This window comes from Aptenodytes forsteri, unplaced genomic scaffold, assembly GCF_000699145.1.
Source record: "Aptenodytes forsteri isolate BGI_AS27 unplaced genomic scaffold, ASM69914v1 Scaffold231, whole genome shotgun sequence".
NCBI classification, from domain to species: Eukaryota; Metazoa; Chordata; class Aves; order Sphenisciformes; family Spheniscidae; genus Aptenodytes; species Aptenodytes forsteri.
Genome location: NW_008796046.1, coordinates 1,322,420 through 1,339,056, shown reverse-complemented (window position 1 = coordinate 1,339,056; position 16,637 = coordinate 1,322,420). Strand labels below are relative to the sequence as shown.

The following is a 16,637-nucleotide window of genomic DNA, read 5'->3' as shown; positions in this document are numbered from 1 at the left end:
ATAAATTATATACAAAAAAAGGGGGAGGGGGAAAAAAAGACCCAGCCAGTAGACTCACCCCACTCTAAATCCACCAGAGGTTCCTGTCAAGATTTATCTAAATCATTAAAAGTTTGTTTTTCCTGATAAATCTCTTTCATGCACTGTGCAATGGTTTGTGCTTTTATAGCATAAAAGTAATTATACAAAATAAAGGTAAAGATAGGATAAGCAATCTACCAATCCACCTGAGTAACACACACAAATCTAAAACCCATTACATTACACTTCTGAGATGAGTTCCCATTTGAAGTGACAGGCTTAAATAAAGATTTGAAGTTCAAGTGATGAAAGAAAACAAGCATATGGTCAAGACATCAGCCAGATGCTTCAGCAAGCCTGTAGAATAAAGGTTTTAAATAATCAAACTTACCAGTTCGTTGCTTGTAGATGTACATCTCAGCTTTTCTTCAATCTCCCTTCCTATTTTCTGAACGGTTACCTGAGTCTGTTTAATTGCACACTGGGCTCTGTGAAGCCTGCAAGGAGAAGAGAAGTTACAGCTGTACTGAAGGTTCCCCACACGTGTCCTAATGACGAATGCACCAGCCGTCTCAAAACCAGCAGAGATAATATGAATTCAGATTGTCAGCTTCTATTTCGAAATGAAACATTAGGAAAGGAATCATAACTTGCACAGTTTATAAGTGAGTATCCAAAGCAAACCAGCAAGTCTCTAAATCCGATCAACTATCAAATGTCCTCTTCATTTGTTAAATTCAATAGATGCCGATAAGGCAAAGCTGTAGGTGAAAGAGCAGGTAATTACAGGGATCTCGCATAACAATTAAGTTATAACACTTAACATCAAGACAGATACACACATGATAGTTACTGTGAGCATTGTTAACATAAGGCAGCTTTAAAAAAGCGCAAGTATCCTTTATATAACATGCAGCTGCCCAGGCCAAGAGCACAAACCACCCTTTAGTATCTCCAAATATGCTATGGGCCCTTCTGTAACAAAAACATGGGTTTCTTAACTGAATCACATTTGAAGCATGAAAAAGATGGTGATGATGATGTGTTTCTGATCATTAGTCCTGGCTTCAGGGTGAAGAGGGAAAACTGATTATTTGCCATATTTATTGGGAAAAAAATCAGGCAGAGGAAAGCAATGGCGAAAACAGGTCTGAGAGAGGCATTAACATCTTTCTTAGAATTAACATGGAGTGGAAATTAACTTATTTATTAGAAAAAATTAGAGTTGGTCTGCAGTCATGGACTATGTCTTTTAAGGCATGCAAACCCAGGCTTACTTTTACCATTCATAGTTTCGCTACTAAGGGCTTCTCCATTTTTAAGGGTATTACCCCAGCAGCAAGGCTGCCTGAAGGAACACCCAACTCGACTAAGGTCTAGTTGGAACAGCAAAAACGTGGTCAGATAACCTACTGTATGACATTAGTGCTTTCCCAGGCAAACATAACAAAAAGACCAAGCCTGCTTCAACGCATGTTTTAATGATCATCTCCATTTCACCAAAATGAAAAAAATCTCTGCCTCTTCACAGGAATGCTTAATTTTACCAAAGCAAGGCTGTGAATTTGCTGTGAGCCACGGACCAAAGCACTATGGCACATAGAAGAGGCTACTCAGCTCCTCCCTTTTACATTCTCTAATCTCTTCTAGAGTTATAAGCAATTGAGGCATTACTATTGAAAGTTTTTGGCTAACTGTTTTTAATGGTCTGTATGCGGCTAGACCAAGGTAACCAGGTTACACGCTTCAAGTATGAGTAACCACAAAGCATTACTCCTCCTCCTCACCCCATCTCCCCTCAGCATCCCATCCCAACCCAACAGCACGCATTACGTATTTGTTTATTCAGTGTGAGGACAGTGCCTAAACCACCTAGCCCAGCAAACAAATACACGGAGAGGAGATTATACAACAGGGAACAGGCCGTGCTAGTAATATTAAACAAGGTCATTGGGATTTAGGACTTTAAAGATGTTATAACTCTAAGTGAATACATTTAAGTCATCAGACACCTTTAGTTCCTTCACACTATCGCTTCTCCTAAATGACACTCTCTGTAATAGATTTTTTGTTTGAAATTATACTAAGTGATCCCTTTGGTTTCTTTAGAGCTCCTCGGGCTGCTCATGGCACACACAGCCTAGGAGCTTTTTGGGGGTAGCTGTACCCCATCTAAATCATACATCAAGCAGCATGGCTCTGCTGACTGCAAAAGACTTCTGGGGGTGGAAAAAGGGCTACGACATCCCTAATGGAGTACTGAGACCTCCTGGAAACACTTATTTCCTAGTGGGAATTACTACTTATACCTCCCCTACCTTGCCAAATATATCTTGAGGCTGTTGGCTAAGTAACATATGGTTACGCAGGTCAAAGCCAAGGTTTGCTGACCATCCTGAATGTCATTTAGATCTCTACTGTCACATCGTACAGCAGGGTCTAAGTTTCCTACTTCAACAGTTTCCAGCCTGTCCCTTTCCAAAACGGTGGAACGTTTTCTTTCCAGACATAAGAAAGCCTTACCCAAAGCTAAAACTTACAGGTAAAGAGTAATGACAGAGTGACATTTCCCTTTCTCTTTCTCTCACCTTCATCTAATTTTATACTGGAAGAACTTTCTTGATTTAGTCTGCTAGGGGATTAAGAAAGAAATTCTACAAGTCTTCACATCACGCCACGCAGGTAGCAAAATCTGACTGCTGAAGAGTGTTTTACTCTTTGACAATGTATTTATGAAATGGAGAAATTGTTAGAAGGGTCATTTGCCATGCGAGTTCCTCACAGTGATACTCAGCTAACAGCCTACAAATTTTATAACAGCTTCAAGTTCTTCTGCCCGTGCCCGAGTATAAGGAACAACCATCTATTCAGACTAACTTCTCAAACTATTTGGTGAATCTACACCTAAAGGTATATTCCCAACCTATAAAGACTGCTATACAGAATAATTCAGCAATAAAGTCTGTTTTTAATAAGAAAGGGTTTTCTTTTTCAGCCAAACATCATCCAGGCATTTCTTGCAATATGAAACAACCCTACAGTTAAACTTGGCTGCCTTGATGCCAAATAGTGCCCATTTACATTGAGCCAACCAGTATCAGTAAGTTTTCTTTCTTGCAATCCCAGTATGTTCACTGTCGTTCCGAGAACTTTAAAGTGGTAACAGTAAGATCATGACCACGTCCAAAGTTAAGCCTTCCAAGATGAAAATTTTAGGGACTTCATGTCACAAAAGCAGCAACTATCAACAGAAATCTCCTTTCTACAGCCAAAAAAGCCCCCACTGCACCCACACGGAAATCTTTGGTCATCCAACAACGGGAATACAAAAGAACATCAGCAGGGAAATTTTGTCCATCATTTCTGCATGCACAAGACAGACTTTGATGGAAGCAATTATGATTGCACCAATGAACGGAGATCAGCAAGTTGAGGCCATAAATCTGGATTAAGATTTATATATAATGAATGGAGAGAAGCTTCAACACTAATTCACTGCATATTGTTTCCATTTGTAGTATGAATGCAAGTCCAACACTACAGCTTAAAGTTAGCACAATTTGTGCTTTGAGTACAAGCCGGCTTAATTTAGTAATTGACAACGATGAGCCAACTGATGGCATAATCTATGTGCTATCAGCCACCGCAGGATATTTCCTAGATTGTTCAAGAAAGTTTTTTATTATTTATTATTAAAAAGTGCTATGGAAGTGCTAATTTAAGGGCTAATTCAGGGCTTCACGAGGCCACTGGCCTGCTACCAAATTTCCTTCGGCAGTCAGGAAAGCCAAGCCTGTTACGGCCGAAACTCAAGCCTTTTTAAAGAGATAGCTTAGCCAACAGTGTCGTCATCCTGTGTCTGCAGGCCGTTCTGGTGTCTCTGCGGCAGCTCGCAGCCATTGTCAGCCAGCAGCAGAGTAATACGAACGTTAAGTGTGACGGATTTACTGCTGTTGCTTGGGGCCCTGAGAGCTGCTGTACAATTGTCCAACATCAGGTGAGTTACATGCTGCTGCCTGGGAAAGAACTGAAAAGCAAAGCAGACGTTAAAATTCCTTACCACCCTAATATAGTTTGGAGGGGGAGATCCACGAAGCTGTTCTACTTCCATGCTCCTATCACCTGCTTTCTGAGATGGGGGAGACTAAGAGGAAACAAAACACTCTCCCTTCCTTTGGAAGTTTAAAAGACAGTGGGATAGATACAAAAACATTAGCCATGTACTGTAAGCTAAAACCAACAAAAGCTGCATCCCTAATCGATCTAGGAAGAGCCAGCAGGCAAAAATTCAACATCTCTCCTCTTCACTTGCTAGTTCCCAAGTTCCTGAAATACGGGCTATTTGGGGTATTTCTTCAAGGCTTTTCAAGTCTGAAATAAAATCGTTTCCTCTTCTCCACAAAAACTCCCTACTTTCTACCTTGGCTGTAAGATTTGAAACAATTCTAGCATACAACGTTCTGCCGATCAATTCAACGTGGGTACTGACTTGGAGGAAAAAAAAAAAAGTTGCCAAGTTTTGGACTTACCGTTACAGGATTTCTTTGCAGTAACATCCTTGTCTTGTTTGCAGGATCAAGCAGTTTTCCTGACATCCCAAAGACTGCACAATGCAGTGGTCCACCGTAACTTGACTTTACAACTCGGGAACGTGCTGTAACAACACATTTGCTCTCTTTCAGCTTGCAGTAAGTTTGAGGCAGTGTTTGAAGGTTCAGCTGAAGCACTTTCCTTTAAGACACGTTGCGGCATCCTGCAACTGAGATATCCCTCTTGGTCATGAATTAGCCTAGTGATTTACTAGTTTATATAGCAAGTTCATTCCTGACTGCAATCTTTAAAAAACGGAAAGCTGGAGTGTTGTGACAGTCGTGCCTCTTAAGCTAAGATATGCTTATATTTACATTAACGAAAGAGTCTCCACTTTATTAGACGTTTGACACATGATTTTGTAGTTCTGTCATACACTCCAAATATGTATTTGCTTCTATCAGACACATCTGGATTTTTCATGTACAGAATTCTAAGCCATAAATACATCAATTAATTACAGCAGTCACACACTACAGCTACTTCTCACAAGAGCAATAAATGCCTATGGTCTTATTTGCCAGAACAACCTTAGTTTACAATGAGACTAAATTTAAACTGAGAATTACTACCAGGGATTTAGAAAATAGAACAGAACACTTCTGGCAATAAGTGAGATGTAGGATCCTGGAAGTAAAATACCCAAACCTACTATTAAAGAAAAAAAAATCCAATTACTTTCCTATTAAATACAAGAAATGGAACGCACACTTCTTTATATCAGTCCAGAAATTAGATTATGGAGAGTGCCAGCCAGCTATAACATATTTTTTACATAGCCCCTTAAACCATCATTTGCTACATCTGCTTTCCCACAAGAAAAATTTTTCTAATTTATAATCCATACACTCCCTTTCCCAATTTCCTCGGAAACCTATACCTACAATTTGTCAAAAGCAGATGTAGGGCGAGAGAAGACAGTAGGGAGTAAGAAGAGAATAAAATGCAAGGCTGACTTGTTCATTTATGGCATTAAGCCTCTACAAGAACCAGTGCCGTAAGAAACTCAAACAAGACAGCGCTGTTGAAGCACAGATACTTTCCATCTTTCTTTCAGTTTTGAATTGACTTACACATGTAAGACTCAAATTAAGTTTCCGAATAATCAAGTCCATGTGGAGACTGCAACACTGGATGCTTTGAGCTATTTGCAAATGGAGAAGAAAAGGAAAAAATATGTCTATCAGACTGGCAGCAGGGGAAGGTGCTGGCCTCCAGTGTGAGGAACATTTAAAGGAGCTAGCTAGTATACAGATCACCTTCAATACACAGGGCACAAAAGGGAAGAGGAGAGTCTTAACATGAAGCACAAACAATTTTTTCCAGAAATGAAGTCACAAAACCTGAGATGTCCCTAGTCCTCTTACTCCAATTCATAGATTCCACTCCAGCATTGGGATGGATTTACAGCTTGATTTTTTTATTCAAAGAACAAATGTATTTGTGGCAAATAACAGAGAAAGGGTTGGGGGTTTTTTTGTTCTTTATACCGGTGCTTATCAGTTTGTGATTACAGAAACCTTGCTGCCAGGGTAACAATCACATTCAAGATGTTGTATATACCAGAAAGGTAAATTATATGCAAATACAAATTTCTGAAGGGCATAAGTATGTAAAGATGACTCCTACCAGGACAGTGACACTGGTATAATCCAACAGCTTTTTGCTGACGTGCAACTTGCCAACAAATCTTAATATAAGATTCAATTCTCTCTCCGAGACAGTGAGCGAGGCTAAAACTGGAGTTCACTGCACAACTGAAAAGGAAGATGCATAAATTCAGGTTGAATGGGTTACAGGCTCCACCCCAAAAGGGAAACAGCTGCTCTCAAGTTGATTGTGTTCTTCCAATTGCAGTCCACACAACTGATAAGGTGTTTGTGACAACTGAGCACAGGAGGGAGAAGGAGAAACACCAGTCAATATTCAGGTGACTCATTTTTTCAAGCTGCATACTGCTGCACTTTTTCCTGGAAGCCATCCCCAAACTCAAATCAAAGTTTACTTCCAAGAGAAGCAGAATTCCGCAGCTGAAGTAGAAAAGCGAGATCTCCCACCAGACAAAGGGATGATCGTAACGCTTACAGAAGTATTCTGCAGCTTCTCAGTCATAGGTGCATTCCCCACCCTGCCCTGTTTTTAATTATCAAAGAGATTAGAGCATTTTCCCCTTCGATGTGAGACCTTTAATCCATTGTATTTGTTCTCAGTCAAAATGCGGTATTGACTTTCCCTGATGTGGTTAGGTATTTCTAAGCATTTTGGAGGCATGACTGCATTCACCAAAATCTTTGCCCAGGCTGAAAGATAAAGCAATTAGCTGCACTATTCTCATGGCCATATCCAGGACAAAGTCGTAACAAAAATAAAGAAGTCCCCCAATGCCATTGATCACAAAATCCTCCTTCTTAAACACTTTCAGGTATCTGTTAGAAAATTATTTAGTTAAGTGACATGCTCTGGTTTTCGTCAACTCTAATAAAGCCAGAAAAAGGAGAAGGACTGGGTTATGACTTCTAATCTAATTGAACATTTTTTCCATCAGTACGGTCTTTTACATGCCATCACAAATAAAGAAGAATAAAGCTATTTTTGAAGTTCTACACAGCTCTGTGTAATCTCTCTTCTAAACAGTGCTCTGAAACCGAATTTGATCAAGAGCTAGCAACATGCCTATCATGCTTACGCTAAAAATCTGCCACTGTAGGGGTGTTTTATTCCACATGGCATATTAGGAAAGCTGAAGATAAGAGGAGCAGCAGCAGCAGACTACCAACCCTGCAGTTCAGTTAAAATACAAAAAAGCCCCCACCTCTCTCATGCTTCATGGGCTGTTTCAACTTGCTATGACCCATGCTGCTCTCTTCTACAGATTTTGGCAAAAATCAGGCTTGTAAATTGATTCTTCTGATGACTGATTAGCCTCAGTTTCCATATAGCTTAGCACCACACAAGTAAAATGCTTGGGAACAGATTTGTCCGAAAGTCTGATTCCAGAGATCAAAATCCCTAAGGAACCTCTCAAAAAAAAAAATTCAGATCCCAGTTTCCATCTCCATCGCTACTTCCCAGGAAGACACCACCCCACAATTCCAACCCACATGGTTTTTAGGCCAAGAGAGATGACACTTGTTATACTGTTCATCCATTTCAGTACTGCTTATTAAAGTATACAGAGGCACCCAAGAGGTCTGATTACAGTTCATATTTATTTATGCTGGCCTTAGGCCACCAGGGTTTTCATGTCCAAAGCCAAGGGGATGCCTGCCCTGTCTTGGCTGCCTATACACTACGGAGAGCCAAGTCTTCCAGGTGGAAATCTTTCCTAGTTAGAAACATCAAGCTCAGCCATCACAGAAAAACAACCACACTTATCGCTAGCAAAGGGAAGTGTTAGCAGAGGAACTTACTGATTTAAGAGCACGAGTCAGGCTAAGAGGAATCCTACTACCCACTCCACACTTGAGACAGTGTATTTCCACATCTGCTCCCAGCAGGGGGTGATGGCAGCAGCAGTAGCAACATTAAAGTCTGAAAGTCTGCAACGTGAGCCAGCAATTTGATTACCAAGATGCTCACAAGAAAAGCTAGAACAAGGCACTGCAAGAGCATCAGACTATTAGCGACAGCCTTTTCCTGCCACACACTCGCCACCTTCTCAGAATGCAGCACTGTTCCTACTGCGTGAACATCCATAACTACAACATTTAGAATGGCTTTGGTCACGGCTATGAGTTGGGATACTTCTCTGAGGAAAAAACAGCAAAGGAAAAAGCTAGAAACAAAAGACTTAACTGTCAGTGCATATTTTAAAATGAAAAAAATCTTTCGTACCTCCCCTTATCTCTAAATATGCATCTACCAGCATCCTAAAGGGAAGAGGGTAGCAAAGAACAACTCTATTTCCATGCAGTCAGAACTGCAGAGGCTAGAGACTGAATCCTACTTACTGCACAGCTCCATTGGGTTCACTTCTTTCATGGAGATGAGGGTGGAAGTAGAGGAACCTAAGGGAAGTTCAAAAGACAGTACAGCTTTGCGTGGCTCACCTCTGGGTTTGTTATCAAATGCTGTACAACCCTCCAAAGTCAGAGAGCAGCTGATAGCATGTTTTCTTCCTGATTTCCCTCCTTTCCACCCCACCAAACATCTGGAAGCCTAAAGTTTGGAACTGCTGCTTATAGCAACTATACAATAGCAAAGTCTGACTGAGCTACTGGCTGTCAGGACGGGACACTGATATTGTTCAAGACCGACTTGTCTTGTGCTTCTCCTTGGCTGTAAAGAGGTCAGTGTACCCCTGAGACACACCTTAGCACAAAGCAGTTTAAGCCCATGAAGACCTTGCTCACTCCATCATTCCCCACTCAGAAAGCTCATGAAAAACAGCTTCAGGTTTAGCATTAATTTCCATGTGTTAAAAATAGCTGCCCAAAGGCAGTTACTACATTTGGCACATGCAATTCCACTGACTCTGTAGTCTCAGAGAAACTACTCTGAGCTACTAATGAGTTTTTCAACAGTACAACTGCTTATGTTGACCGTGTACTTTTGTCTCTATTTCTAGTTTCAGAGATCAACTTGTGTAAGTTCTGTTCGTTCGACAAGACTGCTAGCAAAGATGGAAGAATTTAAACACACAAGCAATGTATCTGTTAAAAAGCTTCTTTCCTAAGATAGGTAGAGCTAAACAAAAGCCGATTTTATATTGTGTTCCCATGTTTTAGTCTTGGTCACTTAAGAGAGTTGATTTTACCAACATCCCAAGGTTTCAGACTGCAGACAAGCACTACCTACATTTGTATTCTTAAATAATACCTCTTCAGTGATAAGACATGCGCTCTTCTTTAAATGAACAGTTGTACTACAAATGGCAAATCCTGAAACAAAGCCTGTCACTTGAAGCATACCCCTATGACAGATTGTGAAATCTGAAGACGACGGGCATACTCAAGGCACTGGGACTTCAGACAGTTTCTAGTAACTTATATTTCTACTCGTCACGTATCAACATGCCCAATGTTCAACAGTGCACTGCACGTTTCTTTGAGCCCCTAACCTAGAAAGTAGTAATTAGTTAACCTAGAAAGTAGTAATTAGTTGCTAGTTCAGAAGTTGAGCTCTGGTCCTCCTCAGAGCCGTGTCTTGTCACTGGCAATCTTGGACCATTTAAGGCCTCCGAACCTGGGCCATCATTGCTGTGATGTGAAATACAGGGAAATTGTTCGCTTAGTGTTACAATTTGGTTCGAAAAGTCATGTTTACTTGTCCAGAGCACTGCAGCCAGATTTCTTTGCTTATCACCAGAACTGCGAAAACCTGTTGTTTTTGATGAAGGCACAGCCTGCATGGTCTCTGGAGTTGCTCTAGTTTTCAAGATTTAATCCACTAGGATCAGATGGACATGTGGCAGTAGCAGAGGAAGCCCTTTAACACCTAGAAGTATTATTTAAATCAACTTCAGACAGATTAGATATTAGCAATATTACAGCAGTTGCCTGGAGCTGGTCTTTTACTCATCTCCAGCACTCAAGCTGTACAAATACCAGATTTCGTTGTTGTTAGAAAACAGGTTTGGGTTTTTTTAAACAAAAATACAACCGAAATGCTTTCAATTTGCACTGACTGGCTGACTAAACAGCACAAACGTGCCATCCCATCTGCCAAAGGAATGGTTAAACCACATAGAGAAAGCCGTTTTGACTGGAGAGATAAAGATATAGGAAGCAAAACTTCAAAGGGGCAGGTTTCACTAGTTCTTAGAGCACTTTTTGTCTCCAGGCAAAATCTGGGAGGATTTCTGGCACTCACGTACATAGAGGCACAAAAGGTATTAGCAGGCCAATTGCTCTAAGTGTCACAATACCATGAAAAGCTATTGCAGAATACAAGATATTACTGTTTGTATTCAGGAACCAAAGTAAAATTTTAACATACAGGATTTTAAGCCCTTTCTTTAGGGATTGCCAGCATATCCCATCTTCCCAACACCACTTAGTACTGAAAGGTCTATTTTTCAAAGTTTAAAGAAAAGAAAGGATAGAAAACTAAGAGAATACTAAATATAAACCTATTCCCATTAGTGCTGCAAACATGCCAAGAGCTTGATTATGGAGACATGTCCAGAACATGACCTCAGATGAATTTGGCCCATCCTGAATGTTAAGTGAAAGGTGAAACGTGTTACTGCATAACCTATTACTACCAGCTACAAAGTATTTAGAAAGCCTTTAAGCGACCTCTTTTCAGGAAATCTGACAATATGGCCAAGGGACAAAAACCTCAAAATTTTAGCTTTCCAGTTGAGGTGGTTGTTAGTTAGCCTTTTTAAAACAAATGGCTGGAAGAACATTCGTCATTTCCATATGGCATGAACAACTTATTAGCAGCACTATGTTTGCCTGAGGATCTTGTCCCTGCCCCAAAACAAGAAGGTTCATGAGCTGCAGAGGTGCTGAGAACTTCCTTGTGTAAAGCTAAGCTGTCTGGGTACTTAAACTTTTCCTCCTGCTTAATTAACTGGTAAATCCATGTAATTAAGCATCTAAGCACACAGGCACTATTTTAATCCAACACTCAAAAAATTTTCTACCATTCACACACACTCTGGCATTCCTAATTAATTTTTTTAATCAACATAATTTGAGCCAAGCACATGCTTTTCATTAAGGCCTATTCACAAGCTTCGTAAGTTTTAGCTAGTCACTTCTGAGAAGTAACAAAAAAAAATTAAATCATTTCTTCTCCCAAAAGCAGTTTTGATAGCAGACAGAGATCAATCATAGAAGTTCTCATTTTGCAGTTTTTCAAGAGTTAAGGGTTGAGCTAGAACCTGCTCTCTCAATCGATTTTCACACTGTACAGCTGATCAGTGGCTATGCCCCACCTGGCAGCACGGTACCATCAGAATAAGTGGGATGCAGATACCACCATCACTAGGACTTGCTTTTTTTTTTTAGAAGCTTAAACAAAGCCATTACAAGCTCTTCATATTCACGCGTCTCGTGAAAACATTAGGAAACCACATGTGCAGCTTGTGAATTTTTACTACAGACAAATATCGTATCATGAGAAAGTCTTCAAAATGTGGGATTTATGTGACCAGATGCAAACCTTTACAGTGTAGACACCTCCCTATTCTCTTTACAGCCAATGGACAGAAGCAGGCAGACAGCGATTCATCGCCTCCCAAAGTACACGTCCTGTCAAATGAATCGCAACTCAAATTATGCCCATCTCTCTCTTCCGGTTGTAAGTGGAACATGCTCTCACAAAAACTATCTTCAGAAAGAGTTCACGGGCTAGTTACTCAAGCCTGGACTCCTGGAGGAGGTGGCAGACCAGACTGCTTGGTAGGAGAAAAAGGGACACCTGACAAAAAGAGACTACAGATTACTTTAAAAGAAATAAACACTATCACCAGTCTTTTGAGCTAGATATCAAAGGTAAGCAGCAGTAGAGAAAGTTTGCCTGTAAAAAAGCGGAGTTAACGTGAAAGGGAATAGAAAGGATCCAGGACTAACATGGAGGGCTCTGCCTCAGTTCCCAAAGAACTTTCCTAGCTAGGAAGGAAACAGGTAAAAATTGCACCTAGGTATGGTCACAAATTATAACTTCTAACTTTTGCTGGAACTAGACAGTGCAATATATACTCCTTAATAGGGTATGTAGAATCCACTGAAATATAATCAGCAGCAGGCCTGGTGCTGAGGACTGGAAAAAACTGTTCCTTTTAGGACAAAGCAAAAAGAAAGGAGGACGCCTTAGCTCAGAGGCAGGGCTAAACAGGAGCTACACCCAACAGCATGCCTAGAAACTCTAAGAAACAGTGCCTGGACTCTCACCTTCCCAAGACAGAGCAAAGCATGTGGCTTCAGGGAAGTGGTTGAGTCCCCATCCCTGGAGGTATTTAAAAGACGTGTAGATGAGGCGCTGAGGGACATGGTTTAGTGGGCCTGGTGGTGTTGGGTCGACGGTTGGACTCGATGATCTTAGAGGTCTTTTCCAACCTCAGTGATTCTATGATTCAGTAATCAGGTTTCAAAACAGCGCTGGGGGAGCTTTATCAAAGCTGACACCTTCATTTCTTGTTAGCTTTATGACAGATGGTCAGACACTTTCAGAAGAAGGACCACATTTCAGATTAGACAGGGCTCCAGTTAGTCAAGTTCATGACCAGCTGGTATAACAGTGAGTGTTTTTTCTGAAGTGTGCTTCATACTACAAAGAAGTGCAAAGGAAATGTGACAAAAACCATATGAACAAAGCAATCAGGATGACCGGCACATATTTTCTTCTTTCTATTTAACAAAGACTTAATGTTAAGTAGTATAAGAGTTCTTTTCTAATAGACTATGCCAGAATGTAACCAGAACTTCACAACGTGCCCCCTGGCTGTTTTCCACTAAAAGTACAAAAGACAGACATTTAGAAAGCAGCCTTTAGTTTTAATATGCTTTACCGAATCAAGAAACAGCACATTTAAATTTTAAGACAGCTTATAAAATAAAGACTTCTGAATAAGCAACCTAGAGTTAACTTTTCCTACCACTTTCTTCACTATAGAATATAGAGCCAATGCTTCATACAGGCAACAGTGACACCTACTGTTAACACTATCGAATGGATTCAACTTTTACAAGCGATAAAACCAAATGCATTTTTCCAAACTTCTGAAAGCATACTAAACATTTCCTTTTCAAGGGTTTCCTATGTAGCACATCTATTGCTATTACTGCAGAACCGAAGTTATCAACCCGTCTCGTAAAGTGCCTTTTAAATACAAATTCCTCAAAACCAACCTCCTGACAGTGTTTAAAACCTCTATTGTATTTCCCCCACAGCTAACATTCTTGAACTATTATAATTAAAGCAGATCTGAAAAAGGCCTTCTTGTTTACCTTTGTAATAGCTTTTGTGTTTTTCACCACCAAAGACACCTAAGTAACCACCCAAAAGTGCAGTTGCCATACCTTTCTCATGCCATAGATGTGTTGGAGTAACTGGGTCCTGACTATGCAGTGCCTCTTTTCTGGATTACAAGGGAGAATTATGCGAAAGGCAAATGCAATTCAGTGGTGCAACATTAAAAAAAACACAAAACACACACACACGCGCTTAGGTGTGTAGCTGTTTTGTTTCAACTACAGCATCATTCTACCAAGTTAAGTTCTGGCACGTTGCTTTCCCCCCCCCCCCATTGTTCTAATTTAAATAAATTTTATTGTTGTTGAGAAGAACAGAGTGGAGGCTTTCCACAGAAGCTCTCCAGAGAAGCTCCATGATTTCAACATCCACAAGGCAAGTCCATGGGGTAGCTCCACAGCCAGCTCTAGTTCAGAGTGCTCCAGCACCCACATGGCAGAAGCCTAGAGACCACCAAGGAACGTACATCAAGGCCCATCTCCTTGCTACCAGCGGTAAATCAGCACTACCTAGATATCTCCTTTGCACATTCCAGTCCAGAAGGTTTTTTTATCTTTGGAAAGTCTCTTTCCACACATGCTAAAGACGTTACAATAGCTACACAGAATATTCTCAAAAACCTTACCTAAGCAAAGAGAAGACATCGTAAGAGTTACGAACACAGTTCTGATCCACCTGGAGAAGACTATTCTTCAGGGTACCTGAGTGATCCTTAAGGCAAAGAAAGAATGTTAATTTAAGAATCAAAAATTTTTCCATCTTGACTAAAAGCATGCACTTTTGGTAGGAGAACAAATGATTTTGCATTTTGTATTTTAAATCTGTCTTCATACAGTTTTATGTACAGTAGGTAGAAACAATTTAAGGTGGCAATAACAGCAAGTTCAAGTCTGGCCTACAACAGCACTTACCTATAAAGATGTTCATGACACACTTTATCTGTGTTCTAGACATGAAGTGTGTTTTCTTGAACTTTATAATCCATTACTGCACAAATTTTATGCACAGAAATACTGAAGGATGCAATTTACAGTACTGCCAGTCTTCGGTTTCATATCTGAGAGCCTGTTCAGTAACGTACCAGAGATCTACAAGACCACGAGACCAAGCTCTATTCTTTATCCATGCTGTAACACGTTTAAAAGATCAAAGCAATCTTACTTTTGAATGATGTGAACAAGTTTCTGGAAGTTACAAAAAAATGTATGTCATTCTTAAGAGACCAAAGCGTACATTCTGCACAAGAGACAGAATGTACTATCAAATAGTAACAGACGAACAGCAATTCTTCATGCTGCAAAGGTCAGATACCAAGCTTTTCTGGATCAGGCATATTCACACAAATTCCTAGAAACGCCACAAACTCAGAACTGTTTCTCCACGCGATAAAGTGAATTCTAAGTAGGTCAAACCGCCTGGCGGCATTGTCAGAAAGTTTATGGATTGTAGGAAAAAAGGCATTTGTTTTAGTGTATGAAGTAGCCGCAGCTGGTACACGTGACCAGCCAATTTTCTAACAGTGATACAGATGTACTTGGTACCACAATCCCTGCCTACGTATTCTTTCCTGCCTCAACAGGCTGTTTCCACATGAAAGACGTTGAAATGCAGTTACATGTCAGCATCTACTGACACAACTGTTAGCCACAAGCAGTGCAGCAGACATTCCCTTCCATCAAAAATAAGGTTCCACCTAAATAATCGTGAGACCTACAGGCTACATTATGCATCATATTGCAACAGAGGCACCGTATCAGCAGCTGTCTCAGCTCCTCATTTCCATTCTCAAGATGTCGGATCCTACATGCCAAAATCCATACATATATCGCCTGAAAAAATACCAGCATAAAGACATCTTCATGCCTGAATGAACTAGGATGGTGGAAAACTGAAAAAATGCACAACTACCAGCATCACCATTGATCTCGTTTCAAAAAGCACTGCCTTCAGAAAGCAAAATGCAAAATTTTTCAGAGAACAAGCGGAGTGGCCTAGAATAACTAGTTTCAGGAGGGGAAGAATTCGGAGCAGCAACATATTTTAGCCTTTTCTTTTTCGCCTGTACTACAGTATGCTGAAAGTAAATCCCCAAAGAGTCAGACACCAAGCGGTCTATACAAACTGTCCTGCCCTGAGGAAACTCGCAGAGCATGCAATGGAAGGGTTTCAGACTTAGTTATTAAAGAAGTCTGCCCTTTGAAAGGGGAGTTTGTCTACTTCTCTGCCACAGCATTTATTAGATACAGGCACGTGTATTTGTAAACACACAAAAAGGCTTTGCTTGTGTGAAGAGGCCAGGATCTAGCTGCTAAAAAAAAAAGCGTATGCGGGGAAAGACTCTACCTGCATTGATGGAGACCACGTACTGTAGAGAGAGAGATGCAGCTTTCCAAAGATAAGGGTCTTTCCTGCTTAACGGTTGAAAAAGTAGCTACAATTCAGTATCCCTGAAGAATATAACTTATTCTTCTGTTCCCCCGTGCCCCTGACCACAGCTGAACGCTTTGAGTTATGGAGAACCGTATAGACTAGTTCTGTTTTTATTTCTTTAAGGAGACAAGAGAAAGCTAGCCATCAACTAAAAGCTATACTTGCTTCCCTAAACGCACTTTCTGAAAAGATACCACTGCAAGAGCAAGGGCAAGTCTTATCTGTTACTAGCAGCAAGCATAAAATGGTTGAAAGAAAATCTGAAAGCCAGGAAGGCATTGAGGAAACCAGAGAAGGAGAAACCTGGTTTTAGGAAAGCCAGTATAGCACCCAGAACTGATTTTGATGAACCTGGGTAAAAAGTGGTTTTACACACAAGCATGCAGTCTTGGACAAAACCAAGCAGATTCAGAAAACTGCTAAAGGATCAGGAATACTTTAAGTCCAGGTTGACAGCTTAAAAAAAAAAAATCTCTAAAGCTCACATCTATCTTATTCAAACATTGGTCCAGTTCAAGCAAATCCAAATAGAGTTTCAGTGTATGATTACTAGAGAAGATGAAACTAAGAAGAACAAATGCTTCAGCGGTCCCATGCCAGAAAGGAAACAGGACAATAAATTGGACATGGTTGTGATGAAAGCAGCAGAATCCTGCTGAAATCTTCCAGCA

At 40.5% G+C, this 16,637-nt stretch overlaps 1 protein-coding gene across 1 annotated transcript in view; it reads right to left on the bottom strand.

The window, feature by feature from the left end:
• The window catches only part of UVRAG (UV radiation resistance associated), a 102,354-nt gene that overhangs the window by 58,507 nt on the left and 27,210 nt on the right, over positions 1–16,637 (bottom strand). The window contains exons 6-7 of the mRNA XM_009286117.2: positions 14,162–14,247; positions 413–518 (exon numbers count right to left, since the gene is read on the bottom strand). Of these exons, the coding sequence (XP_009284392.1) occupies positions 413–518; positions 14,162–14,247 (192 nt within the window). The remainder of the gene's footprint in view (positions 1–412; positions 519–14,161; positions 14,248–16,637) is intronic.